Source organism: Perognathus longimembris, chromosome 15 (assembly GCF_023159225.1).
Source record: "Perognathus longimembris pacificus isolate PPM17 chromosome 15, ASM2315922v1, whole genome shotgun sequence".
NCBI lineage: Eukaryota > Metazoa > Chordata > Mammalia > Rodentia > Heteromyidae > Perognathus > Perognathus longimembris.
The window spans coordinates 41,262,126-41,276,806 of NC_063175.1; the positions used below are offsets into that span (position 1 = coordinate 41,262,126).

At 44.5% G+C, this 14,681-nt stretch overlaps 1 protein-coding gene across 2 annotated transcripts in view; it reads right to left on the reverse strand.

Annotated features, from left to right (window-relative positions):
* The window catches only part of Myo5b (myosin VB), a 281,784-nt gene that overhangs the window by 66,878 nt on the left and 200,225 nt on the right, over positions 1–14,681 (reverse strand). For both annotated transcript variants that reach the window (XM_048363621.1, XM_048363620.1), the window contains exons 15-17: positions 4,974–5,129; positions 3,982–4,079; positions 685–771 (exon numbers count right to left, since the gene is read on the reverse strand). In XM_048363621.1, the coding sequence (XP_048219578.1) occupies positions 685–771; positions 3,982–4,079; positions 4,974–5,129 (341 nt within the window). The remainder of the gene's footprint in view (positions 1–684; positions 772–3,981; positions 4,080–4,973; positions 5,130–14,681) is intronic.

Below are 14,681 nucleotides of genomic sequence, written 5' to 3' on the forward strand. Positions count from 1 at the left end.
ACTTATCCCATTTACAGCATTAGGCAAAACACAGGACAGCCGCTTGGGAACACAGCTGGGCAGGAATCAACAGAAGGTGAAGCGCAGCTCAGCGGAATAGTGCCTTCGAAGCAAGCACAAGTCTCTGAATGAAAACCCTGGTACCGTACACATGTGGAAAGTTAGAGAGTAAGTGTATCACCATATTTTACCACAATAATAAAATGAGAAAAAGATAAAGGGGTTGGTGAGAGTTGAATAAAGGCAATCTATCTTGCAACTCTAGCTAGTTCATCTTACAGAGTAACACCAATGTGAGTTTTTTTTTTTCTTTGCCAGTCCTGGGGCTTGTACTCAGGGCCTGAGCACTGTCCCTGGCTTCCTTTTGCTCAAGGCTAGCACTCTACCACTTGAACCACAGAGCCACTTCCGGCTCTTTCTGTTTGTGTGGTGCTGAGGAATCAAACCCAGGGCTTCATGCATACTAGGAAAGCTTCTATTCCCAGCCCTGCCAATGTGAAATTTGAAAAACTGCCCCAAAGTACGTCACCGGTGACTCCGTAGGTACTTCTTAGGTAACTGAAATTCTTATTTCTCTCAGCATCCTTCCTGGGCCCTTGGGCTGTGGGAACTCAGTTGAGGGTCTGTCTCTGAGGGCTTCTGGTAGCTCTGCACTCTGGAAACGTGAGGCTGGTGATACGTTACCTGGACGGATAGCCTGCCGCGCTGATACGAATCGTCTCCAGTACCCCACACGCTCTGAGCTGCTGCACAGCTCTCTTTGGATCAAAGCTGCCAAACAAGAAGATAAGCAATGAGCAGCCACCCTGGCAAATAAGCAGAACATGAGAGAAAGAAAGCGTTCCTCTAACGGAAGCCCACAAGGCACCTGCTGCTACTGAGCTACAGAAGGGCATACACAATGTCAGGAGCCATTCCAGCAGCTTTGGTCTGTGGCGAGGCACATGTGCATGTTCTTAATCTCACCAGGGTGATGATCTCTTTTTTCTTTGCCCAAGTCCTGCCCAGCCTCCAAGACTCATAAGCCCTCTCTCCTAAGCTTGCCATCCACATTGGCGTGACCTATTTCAGTGTTGGTAACCTCGATACTGGGCACCATAAGCATCCTTTGGCTCAGCAGCGGAGAGGGTGAATTTCATGGCAGGTTGCCACACTCACCTTATGGTGTGGACTCACCAGCTGCACATGCACTATGGAGAAAGTAACTTAATCTCTTTGGGTCGCGATATATTCATCCATGAAATGGGTATAGCTTTCGTGTTACTCATTTTCTATGGTTATGAAGTGGAAATGTCATGGATAGATCATGAAAGCAAACACAACAGCCTTCCACATGAGATAAAGGCACACTTACCATGAGCTAGCATCACCACAGCTGCTCAATTAAGAGTCTTATAGATGAAAAGCATTATCTCCCTGCCCTTAGAGAGATGGGCGCCACCTTTAATTGCTCCCATGTTCTCTAATGCTAAGCCTAGTACTGAAACCAAGTACCTGTTCACCTCCCTGCCCTCCCCCTCACACAAAGGGCACAGCACTGCCAAAGAAGTCAGCCCGTGACTGAAGGGCCTCTGTGCTGGGAGAGGAGAGCAGAGGGCACAGGAGTACACTGTAGAAAATGTGGCATAAATGCTGAAGGAAACTCAAGGGAAAGGCAACAGGGTGGCTAGCTGTGCAGTGAATCTTCATGGAGGGACTGGAGGCATGGCTCAATGTGGTAAATTACCTGCCTAACATGTGCAAGACCTTGAGTTCAAAATTCAATTAAAAAAAAAAGAATTAAGCCAACTTAGAATGAATCATTCTAATTGACAAGGCCTATTGTTCTCTGTAGAAGAAATGCCGCCTTTCTTTCTGACAGCACATAGCTCAACCAAAGCGAGGGCTAGGCTTCTTTTGTTGTTTCTACTGGAATAGAAGGGCAGGAGCCAAGACCTAGCAGGCTCCCAGGAGATCCAGGAGATCACAGTATCTTTGGCAGGAACTTGGCCGGGCTGCTGAGCAGCTAGCTGGCTCGCTCCCATGGATAAAGGAAGATGGCTGCTATATCAGCGTAGGACCTACCTCTGCCCAGTGGGCAGCTGCTGTGATGAAGTAATGAAAAATGGAGGGATGGATATCATAGAGAAACACAAGATGATACGCAGAAAATACTTCCATCTTTCTTCCCTGCTCACACACCCAGAGGGAACTGGGAACTGTACAGCCATGCAGCTTTCTGTTCTCTAATCTTATCTCCCTAGCAGTAAAGAAAACTACTGTCAAGCCCTCTCATCTTGCCTGTCTGTTGTCACCATGAGGTGACGAGGAATGGAACACCAGCCTTTCTGCTCTTACGTTTTGAAGAATACTGATGATAATAATTAGCATCTAACTCAACTGGAAAACCACTAGATACATAGGACCTTCTGAGCACCAAGTTTACCGTCTCGGTCTTTTTCCACTATAAGACCTGTGGTGGGGATGTTGAGCTATATTCCGGGAGAGGAGCTGCAGAGGTAGCAGAAATCCAATGTTTAGACTGAATTCGAGCTGCCAAAGTGATGGCTTCCCAGAAAGATGGTATACTAGAACTGAAAAGAAATCATGGAAAGATAGAACTAGGTGCTTAGAGAATTGAAAAACACACCAGTGGCTAGAAAGAATGGCAGGTGTGAAGGATCAGAATAAGGGACAAGGCATTATTCCAGGCAAGAATGCTGGGGGTCTGGCCACCAGAGTCTTATACTGAGTGAGCATGGGGCGGGAGGATAGTTAGATAAAGGGAGGCTGCACTTGAGTGCACACTGCAGACATGTGTTCAAAATCACACCAACCCCCACTGATATGTATAGTTGATACATGATCACTCCAAACCAAAAGAAATAATGAAGAGGATCCGTAACATGATATTGGGAGAAGAAAGTAAGACTAATGGGGCAGGCAAGTTCTCATGCAGATTTCATGGGACTTTGACAATGAACAGAGTGAGGGAGAGGGAGGAATCAAGGGCTCTGCTGTTCAAAACGGCAGCCAGTAGCCACGTAAGACTGCAAGATTAATTAAAAAGAAACAGAATGAACTCAGTTGCTCAACCACAGCAGCCACATTGGCAGCTCCCTTGTTGGCTGATGCTGACTGTAGAACACTTCCAGGATCACAAAAAGGGTCTCCTGGACAGCACTGGTTTAGAGTGACTTTCTAGAAGTTTGACTTCTAGTTTGGGAGATGGAGGCTAGTGAGGAGAAGAAATGACAGGAATTGTTATGCATATTACTAAAAGAGAGACCAAAGGAAGAGGAACCACTGGAGGTGAAAGATGAAGAGTCGGGTCTCGGCTCTGTGGAATGTGGGGGTGGTGTGCTGTTGTAGGTATACAGAAATGCTGCTCTGGATATGGAAGAATCCAGTGATGGGCAAGGAAAACTGAGACTTCATGGTACCTGGCTTTGGATGAGGTTAACCACGTGAACATGGACAGAACTGCAAGGAGTAGTGTCAAAGCAGGGACAGAGGTGGAGAGAGGGGAGGTGGGAATCGTAAGTGGATGCATGCTGGCAGCAGCTATATGGGAAGCAAGACCAGCGGTGTAATTTATCACTCAATGGGACAATCTAGGGCTGGTTTCCTGGATGCCAGGAAAGCCTGTCTTCACCACTTCCATCCTTGCTTGTTTGAACTTAGTGCGTGCCGAGAGAGGCACCGCTTCTACCTGTTTAATTCAGGCATACATGCTGCTTAACAGCAAGAAAAGTTCCAGAGGACTAGGGAATTCACCTTCTTATCCTCTCCTATCTAGGAGAGCAGAGGTGGGACCCAGCCAATGTCTGTTGGTCTTTGCTCAGCCCGTAACTTAACCCCCTGGGAAGTGAATGATCAGACAACATGCTAAGCCACGGAGCCTCACAGGCTGCTCCCCTCTGCTCTCCCCTTAGTTGTAGCTGAACCACTGAGTTCAGAGAGATAGGGAAGCAGGGCTGGCCACATGCAGCAGGCACTTACTGGAAGGGGAGCTTCTCATCATTGGGCTTGATGCAGCGGACGTAGTGCGGTGTGGTGGCATTCAGGGTCTCCATGAGCAGATGCAAGGAGGTACGGAACTGGGGACGCAAAAATCAATGGTTGGTTGGTTGGTTGGTTGGTTAACAGCTTGTTGAACATACAGTAAAGGGTAACTCACATATGGGTGGTGATAGTAGCAGTTGTTACTGTTCCCACACCCACCCCCCCTTTGAACTCTGGACTTGAACTCTCGGCCTGGGTACTGGACCCTGAGCTTTTTTGTCTTCAAGGCTAGCACTCTACCACTTGAGCCACAGCTCTACTTCTGGATGACTCTACTTTTGGTAGTTTATTGGGGATAGGAGTCTCACAGACTTTCCTATCTGAGCTGGTTTCAAACTGTGATCCTCAGATCTCAGCCTCTCAAGTACAGGCATGAGCCACCGGCATCATGCTTAGTGTTGTTACTCTTCTTACTGTGGTTAATCTAACCTGTAGTCAGATTCTAGCCAACACGATCACCTTGCTCCTCAAACTGATTAGGGCCTAGCCTGTCTGGGACCCAGTGAGACTGAAAGGTGAGGAATGCCCAACTATCCTAGAAATAGATAATGTCCAGCATTGGCAAATCAGAAGACCAAAAGAGGTGATGTTGCCAGGTGCCCTCTTTGGAGACCCTGGAGCAGAAGTTGTTCTTTAATCTTCTGGTCCCCTGAATTAACCGTCCTCTGTACTCTACAGATCTGATGCGACCTACCCCCTAAGCTCTGCCTCAGGGATTAACAAGTCATCAGTTCCTCTTTCTTCTGTTAGTCCCTCTAGGAGGCTCATGAGTTTCCTCTCAAAGGACACAAAACTTCAGCTGGGCAGCCAGAGCTGCTGATGCTGAGACCTTCATGTTCTCCTGACCTCATACCTAGCCATTTCCCTTCTACAGAGAGGCTGGACTGTCACTTGTGATACATAGCCCACAGCTTCTGCCCAGGACTGACCTGGTGGCCCACAGATTTCTTGTGCTCCTTGTTGGAGGCCTTCATGGGGGTCCTGGCAGAGCGAATGTTGATCTTTGAAGATGATCCCTTCCCAGAGGTCGCGGAGGCAGGGGCAGGGTCTTTATCATCCCGAAACAAGTCAGCCACTAGTGGGAACTAGAAACAGTCAAGGAAGAACAAGGAAAAGGAGATCACGTGTGCTTTAAGTTGTTTACATACTTCTAAAATAACTTTCTAATATGTGCCACTAAGAAATAAAAACGTGTCCACATTGAACTTTGCTCCGTATACTGTAATGTTCATGGCAGCGTTATTTGTGCGCTACAAAGCATAAATGACTCAAATAGCCAGCACCTGATGAATAGACAAAATCTAAAAAGTGATATATTAATTCAATGGAATATTATCCAATGATATAAAGGAATGAGATCCTCACAGGTGGGACAAAATAGGTAAACTTTGAAAACATTATGCTAAGTGAATGAAGCCATACACAAAAAGAATGTGAAGTGTGTGATTCATTTATATGAAATATCCAGGGAATAGAATGAGGCTTAGTTGTTGCCAAGGGCTGAGAGAGAGGGAAAGAAAGCAATTGCTAATGGGTACAGGGCTTCTTTATGCAGGAACAAAAATAATGTCAAATTTACAGTGTTGACAGTTGTACAATTTTGTTAGTATATTAAAACCCACTGAATTTTATAGTTGTACAATTCTGCTAGCATATTAAAACCTACTAAATTTTATACTTCAGAAGGATAAGTTTTATCATACATATTTTAACATCTTGATTTTTTAAATGGTTGGAGAAAATCACTTTTTCTGACACTCATGTAATTTTTACACCTGCAAACATGGATATAACTTCATTTCTTTATGGTGTGGCAGAAAGAAGAGCTATGTTCTCATGGCATTGTGTTTCAATGCGATTTCCCCTGCTTGTTATTAATACTGCACAGCTTCCCTGCCTTTCCATTCATAAAATGAAGATGACTGCCCATTATAGAGGCTGTCATGAGATTTCCCAGGTTAATGTCCTGGTAACAAAGTGCAGATGCAAACTTTGGACAAGAAGCCAGTTGGATAGAGGGGTCTCAGCCATCGAGACACTCAGTCTGATGGGGACAAATCTTCCATCATCCCCTGGGGAAGTCAGTGTTGATATTAGAACAAAGTACTATGCCTTCAGCGCATGCTGTCTGTGTGGAGGGCAAAGAAGTGTTGAAGATGTCTTTGACAATCTTGCCACATTCTGTCTCAACAGAAAATAAGTGAAGTCCAGTGCCTCAGACTCCAGGTCCTGCTCTTTCTAACCCTCTCTGTATTAACTTCCTTGAACCCCTACTTAAATGTGTGATCCATCTCTCCTACCATTGTGCCTGGATGCCCTGTTCTATTGTCCAAGAGTCCCACGATCTGATCTCATTCACATCGTCCCACAGAAGATACTTCATCCTCTTCTTTTTCAATGGTAGGCAAGTGCCCATCATGGAGCAAAGTACCCCAAAGACACTTTGTAAAGCAATCAAGCAGATCCCCTTGCTGTCCCATGAGGCATCATGCTCCGGCCTTTATACCTGTGCTCACTGTGCTGAAACACACCATTCCTTTCTCCTCTCTGCTTATCCCAAGGCCCATCTCTTCAGGCCCCCCTATGAGCCTTTCTCGAGCATTCCAGCCCCAACGGGGTTTCCCACAGTCTGTGACACCTGGTAGCCCCCTGAGGCCCGTGCTGGACTCTGAGCCTCTGCTTCACCTCTCCCTCCACAGAGATGAGGGGTGTGTGTGTGTGTGTGTGTGTGTGTGTGTGTGTGTGTGTGATAATTATCCACGTGAGCAAATGGAAGAGTATCTGTACTCACACATTCCCTACTTCCATCATTTTTATTAGGCTATAAGAAATGAGAAAATATCTGCCTAGATAATGAAAATTTAGATACTTGAGGAAACGGCAGCATAGAATTTTAGATGTGAAACTGTGAAAATCAGCTCCTAGTTGCATGTGGCAGGTAACAGCAGGAGTCTGGGGAGAAAGGGCCTCCCAGAACCCTGTTTCCACCTGTCTTCCCTCCAGCACAGTGGTCAGCATCAGCCCACAGGGGCCAAGCCCAGGATGGACCCCAGGAGCCCAGGATAGAACCTGGGAGCCTGGACATGCCAATCAGAGCTTCATGCAGCACACGGACATCCTCATCAATAGCAAGACAGTGGAAACACAACAGGGTTGAGGACATAGCCTTTATCTCTCAGATGCCTGCAGCCATGGTCCAATACACAAAGGGCAGGCACTCATAAGACCATCCTCTAACTGGTAATGTCCCCTGCAGTTCACAGGAGATTTAGGTGAAGGGGAACTACATAACTCAGGTGCAAACTCAACTTCATATAAGGCTACAGGTCCTAAAGGGCAGTGATGGTCATCTGTGCTCTGACCGTATTCTGCATTGAATTTCCCAGACTCTCAGTTTGACTACTCCCTCGTCACCTACAGGACAATTGTAAGAAGTGTATCATGCCAATAGCTTGGAAAGCAAAAGGATTATATAATGATTCAGTGGCACATTCCCTTGGTATTCACATCCATGATTCAAGTGTAAGAGTCCTGAAGCCAATCAAACATAGGCAACACACCATGACTTTTCATGTGACAGCCTCGGGAGCCCTGGCTCAGCTCCGTCACCCACAGTACAGTCATGATGTCACGCAATCACGTGAGCTTCAACATGAGCACCACACAGTGTTCAGGAGAAGCAGCAGGGTGGTGCTGGTGGCACACCAGAGCCGTTCTCAGCCCCTCATGCTAGACTTGGCTGGCTTTGTTCACGCTGGGGCAGGTTCTACTCCCTCACTGTGTAACTATGTGAGTGGCAGGCTGATGCCTCTGGGGGTATAAAACAGATATGACAATCTCATCCCTTTAGGACTTCTTGTAACCCAAACAGGCATAGAACACAGCCACAGCCTCAAGCATGCCCAAGGAGAAACTGGGGACAAATAGGCCACTCTTCATCTAGATACTCTTCTAACAGTCCAAGTTTCCTCTGAATGAAAACCCACCTATTTGCCAAGAGGGGTGGGAAGGTAAGAATTTTCTTTCTCTAAAGGTGCCCAACTATAAACAAAACTACAATCCCAATAAAAAGCAGTTATTCCACAAGAAACTTAGGCTACCCTCCCCTCCCCACACCCCGACCCCCCCGCCACACACATAATGAGACTTTTTGTTTTTTCCTTTAACTGACTAGCACCCTAAATGGATGAGATGTACTGAAAGCCTGTTGATAAGCTGGCTAGCCATGGAAATGAATGGAAGTCCTTTGACCTTGTCTTTGGGCAGCCCTGGGAAATATCTATGTGGGTCTTTCAAAAAGTTGTTCCCTTGGAACTCGAAAACAGTCACCTCAGCAACATATAGACAGGGACAAAAGCCCGTGTCTGCCACTTGTCTGCAGCGTGCCCATAGGCCGTGCCTTGAGCTTCTCTGCCATCTGAGCCTATAGAGAGACCTTTCAAACCCAAGGCAAATCTGCTTGAAAAAGGATTAAGTATGGAGACTGTATAAGAAAATATCACAGTTGTATACATTTCTGTTTCCTTGGAAATATTAACTAGTCACTTGAGTACATAATACAAGAAATTCTTTTTTAAAAATGTATTGTTTTCTGAGCAACCAATTCTCTCTCTCTCTCTCTCAGCAGTACTGGAGTTTGAACTAAGGTCTTGTGCTCACTGAACTTACTTGTTTAGCTGCTGTGGTTACCATTTGAGCCACATCACCAGCCTCAATCAATTCTCTTACGTGATTCATGCTACCCTTTGGTGTGTGTGGTGGGGGAGATCTCCAAGGTATACATAAGAAATACTTTCTGTAATCTGGTTTTCAACAGGCTTTGAGGGAAAGATTCAGCCCTTCGTTGGGGAAGATGATACACAGGTGGCTTCCTGCACAGGAAGAGGAAGGAAACACTGCCCATCACCTGAAAGATTCCACACAGCTGCGGCTTGTTTAGTATGTCGGAAGACTTTCCAACTGCTGTTACACTCATCAACGAACACTCCCAGTACATTGACTATGTGTTTTATCATATAGGATTTTTTTTTTGCCAGTCCTGGGGCTTAAACTCAGGGCCCCAGGGCTTCATGCATGCTAGGCAAGCACTCTACCACTATGCCACATTCCCAGCCCACCATATGCGTTTTTTAAGTTTAAAAATGCATTTAATACAAACAAACATTTGTTCTAAACAGCCTGTGGATAGCCATTTAGAAGCAAGTTAGTATGGGAGGCAGGGGAACACTTGGTGGTTAAGGTTGAGCCATGTAATGCGGAAAGAAGATGGAGGAGGGGCTCATGTGCACTGGGCACTGCTGCACCACAGAGGCTGTCAGGACTCAGGTCTCAGGGTACGTAGCTCCAGGACCACATTGGTGTCAAGATCCCTTCTCTGCCGGCATGCAGCGGAGAGCTAGCATCAGGCTTCCTTGTCCAGGGACACAGACCTGGCTGTCTAGGATGGCCTGGTGGCTGAGCCTGTACTGGCACCAGGTCCCAACCTACAATGCTCGTCTCTGGCTTAACACATAGTGGTGCCCTGGAATAGGACATCTTCAAAGGAAAACCATTTTCCTGTGAGTTGTTACGCCTCAGCTTAACAACATAGTCTGTCTTACAATAAACAAAACAAAACAAAAAAACACGAGGGGGAAAATACTATTCTTGGGCATTTAAAATGAATGTGTTAATATGTTTTAGAGCACGTCTTCAGCCTCTATTTATAGCTTTGTAATAGGTGATAGGGAGAAAGCAATTAGCTCCATTAACATGGCCTCAGCAGCATAACGGGCTTCACTAATTACATTCTCATTAACACCACTTTATCTTGCTGCTCTTGGGGGAGCTCCTCAAACATCCTCTGGCTGGTAGGCAGGTGGGGGTCTTGTCTCATACAGCTTAATTATTCATGACAAGATGATCATTTTTTTTTAATCAGGGATGACACAAAGGAAGACAATTCAGTTTCCTATAAAAGTACTTTAAACAAAATCAGGAATTTACACAAAGATCTGAGATTCAGCTGTGCTGACAATCAATTATGAAAATTAGGCATTAAATATTAAATGAATAGCACAGGGCCTTGTATCTATTTTCCTTTTCATTATTTTTCTGTATTTGACATGGAGGTAGAAACACTACCTCAGAGGATTGCTGTGAACACTAAAACTTTTAAGAGAATGATAGAGGATTGGTAAACAAGGACCTACAAAAATGCCATGGTGACAGATGAGGCTAGATGTGCCCATTGGCCCCGATGATTTAAAGTGCAGTTAGAATCACTCTCTGCTCTGCAGCCACATCTGTGGACAGCCCATCTGTGGGGTTATGGGTAACTTGGCATCAGTCTTTACCGTCTGTCTCTGGTCCTATCTGAGCTGAACTGGAATGGCTCAAGTAGCAAGCTCTCAAAAATCCTCCCATTAAGAACTGGCAACTCAACAGTGCCTGAAGACCCAAGTGCTGACACATTCACTACATAACAGGCCCGCACGATTGGGGAATGGCGGTGCTGACATTGTCACTGGTTGGACAGAAGGATGTGCTGGCGAAGGGAACACTAACTATGGGGTGGGGTGGGAAGACAACACCTATTTTGCCCTCCAATACAGCCACATCTATAAACTGTTGATGTACACCGTTCCACTTCTAGAGTTTTGCCCCAAAGACACAATAGCGCAAGCAGGCAATGATATGCGTAAGACATTCATTGCCTCATTATTTGAAATAGCAAACTGCACTTCCCTGATGAACATAGACACAAAAATTCTCAACAAAATTCTGGCCAATCGACTTTAACAGGTCATCAAAAAAATCATACACCATGATCAAACTGGATTCATCCCAGGGATGCAAAGTTGGTTTAATATACACAAGTCAATTAATGTAATCCACCACATCAACCGGAGCAAGCTAAAGAACCATATGGTTTTATCTCTGGATGCGGAAAAAGCGATCGATAAAATCCAGCACCCATTTATGCTAAAAGCCCTGGAAAAACTGGGATTCCAGGGAACATTCCTGAATATAATCAAGGCAGTTTATGACAAACCAACAGCAAGCATAACTCTAAATGGTGAAAAACTAAAGCCATTCCCTTTAAAATCAGGAACAAGGCAGGGATGTCCACTCTCTCCCCTGCTCTTCAACATAGTACTAGAATTCCTAGCCAGAGCAATTAGGCAAGAAGAAAATATAAAGGGGATCTAAATAGGAAAAGATGAAGTTAAACTTTCTCTCTTCGCAGATGACATGATCCTATACCTAAAGAATCCCATAGACTCTACCCCCAAGCTACTAGAGCTGATCCAAAACTTTGGCAAAGTTGCAGGATATAAAATAAACCTTCAAAAATCAACGGCCTTTTTCTATGCTAACGACCCGAAGACCGAGGCTGAAATCAGGAAAGCAACTCCTTTTGCAATAGCCCCCCAAAACATAAAATACCTAGGAATAACCTTAACCAAAGAAGTGAAAGACTTCTTTGAGGAGAACTTTAAAACCTTGAAAAACGTAATTAAGTCAGAACTAAGGAAATGGAAAAACCTCCCATGCTCCTGGATTAGGAGGATTAATATAAGCAAAATGGCAATATTGCCAAAGGCTATCTACAAATTCAATTCAATACCCATTAATATCCCAACGCCATTTTTTAATGAAATAGAGGAAGCAATCCAGAAATTCATATGGAACAATAAAAGACCTAGAATAGCAAAAACAATCCTAAGCAGAAAGAACAGTGCTGGAGGAATTACAATACCCAACTTCAAGCTGTATTATAAAGCTATAGTAATAAAAACAGCTTGGTATTGGCACCGGAACAGGCCTGAAGACCAATGGAACAGAATTGAAGACCCAGAAATGAACCCACAGAACTACGCCTACTTAATCTTTGATAAAGGAGCTAAAACAATAGTATGGAAGAAAGATAGCCTCTTTAACAAATGGTGCTGGCAAAACTGGCTCAACACATGCAACAAACTAAAACTAGATCCTTATATATCACCCTGCACCAAAATCAATTCCAAATGGATTAAAGACCTCGAAATCAAAACAGTAAACAGTAAAGGAAGGAGTAGGAGAAACACTTTGGCTCCTTAGCACAGGATGGAACTTCCTTAACAAAGACCCAGAAAGGCTACAAATCAAAGAAAGGTTGGACAAATGGGACTGCATCAAACTGCAGAGCTTCTGCACGGCAAAGGACATAGCTCGTAAGATAAACAGAAAGCCCACAGACTGGGAGAAGATCTTTATCGGCCATTCAACGGACAAAGGCCTCGTATCTAAAATATATGCAGAACTAAAAGAATTACCTTCTTCCAAAACAAAACTGCAAAGAACCAATAGCCCCCTCATCAAGTGGGCTAAAGACTTACAAAGATACTTCTCTGATGAGGAAATGAGAATGGCCAAGAGACATAGGAAAAAGTGCTCTACATCACTGGCCATAAAAGAAATGCAAATCAAAACAACATTGAGATTCCATCTCACCCCAGTAAGAATGTCATATATCAAGAAAACTAACAATAACAATTGTTGGAGGGGATGTGGCCAAAAGGGAACCCTATTTCATTGTTGGTGGGAATATAAACTGGTTCAGCCACTCTGGCAAGCAGTATGGAGATTCCTCAGAAGGCTAAATATAGAACTCCCCTATGACCCAGCAGCCCCACTTTTGGGTATCTATCCAAAAGACCACAAACAAAATCACAGTAATGCCACCAGCACAACAATGTTCATTGCAGCACAATTTGTCATAGTGAGAATCTGGAACCAACCCAGATGCCACTCAGTAGACGAATGGATCAGGAAAATGTGGTACATATACACAATGGAATTTTATGCCTCTATCAGAAATAATGACATTGTCCCATTTGTAAGGAAATGGAAGGACTTGGAAAAAAATTATACTAAGTGAAGTGAGCCAGACCCAAAGAAACATGGACTCTATGCTCTCCCTTACTAGGAATAATTAGTACAGGTTTAGGCAAGTCATAGCAGAGCATCACAAGGCCCAATAGCTATACCCTTATGAACACATAAGATGATGCTAAGTGAAATGAACTCCATGTTATGGAAACGATTGTTATATCACAGTTGTAACTACTTTCAACGTCCCATGTGTATCTGTAGCTTCTTTTATTGATGATGTTCTTGTATCACCTTCCTGTGGTTGTACCTACACTATCTCTGTAATCTTATCTGAGTATACTGGAAACCATGTATACTGGTATTGAAACTAGGAAATTAAAAGGGAATACCAAAATCGAGAGACACAGGGTAAAAAAAGACAAACAACTACAAAAGCAATACTTGCAAAATTGTTTGGTGTAAATGAACTGAACACCTTAGGGGGGGAAAGGGAAAGGGGGAGGAGGGAGGGGGGTATGATGGACAAGGTAACAAACAGTACAAGAAATGTATCCAATGCCTAACGTATGAAACTGTAACCTCTCTGTACATCAGTTTGATAATAAAAATTTGAAAAAAAAAAAAGAAATAGCAAACTCTAGCCAGTGATTAACAACGACAACAACAAAAAGATGTATGTTCACGTGGAAAGATGGCCAAGACACAAGGGTGATTTTAAAAAAGTTAGAAGATGAGGCATTCATACTGTGATTATTTCGATCTTAAAAAGTGATTACTGTGTGCTTGTGCATGCAGGATAGGCGCTCATCAGAGGATAGGTCACAGAGCAGGAGAGGGTGCTTCTAGGTAGTTCTGCACTATTTGATTTTTTATGACATTTCATTTCCAATAAAAACCAAGTATCCACAATCTAAAACAATATCTCTGTATATAAAAGAGCTAACACTGCGGATTGGTGAGACTGCTATCCTCAGAATGTCCTAGTTACAAGGTCAGGAATTAGCTGGCACCTGGGAACTTGGATTTCACAGTGTTTGGCATTCCCTGATAAAGCTCACTGAGCTTAAACTCCTGGTACATACATGGTTAATGTCAGGTATTTGCCTTCCTGTTGGGAATCTAGAGTTTGGGTGAAGGGAATTTTGGTTCATGCTGTTGTAAAGGATGCCTGGACCTTGGGCTCAGGCGGCATCTTCTGAGAGGTATTTCACAGTCTTGTCAGGCTTGTTCCTTGGGGAGAATTCAGGGCTCCTCCAGGCTCACCTGTCTTTTTTTTTTTTTTGGCCAGTCCTGGGCCTTGGACTCAGGGCCTGAGCACTGTCCCTGGCTTCTTCCCGCTCAAGGCTAGCACTCTGCCACTTGAGCCACAGCGCCGCTTCTGGCCGTTTTCTGTATATGTGGTGCTGGGGAATCGAACCTAGGGCCTCGTGTATCCGAGGCAGGCACTCTTGCCACTAGGCTATATCCCCAGCCCCTCACCTGTCTTTTGATGGGGTTGCTTTGTATCCTTTTGCTGTCATCGATCACAATCCTAAACACCATGATAACCTGACATCTGTGAAGTCTTTCTCTGGCAAACCTCTGACACTGAGAGTGGTTTTGGGGATTCCAGCATACTCCTTATTCCCACTGTATCTTCTTCACACTGACAGCATTCGCACAGGGTGCTCACCATGGTAACCTGTAACCGCATCCTGTCTCTATATGGTAACTATGTCTTTTTCACTAGACTACAATCTATGAGGTTGACAATATGTCTTGGTTACCACTATACATACTAC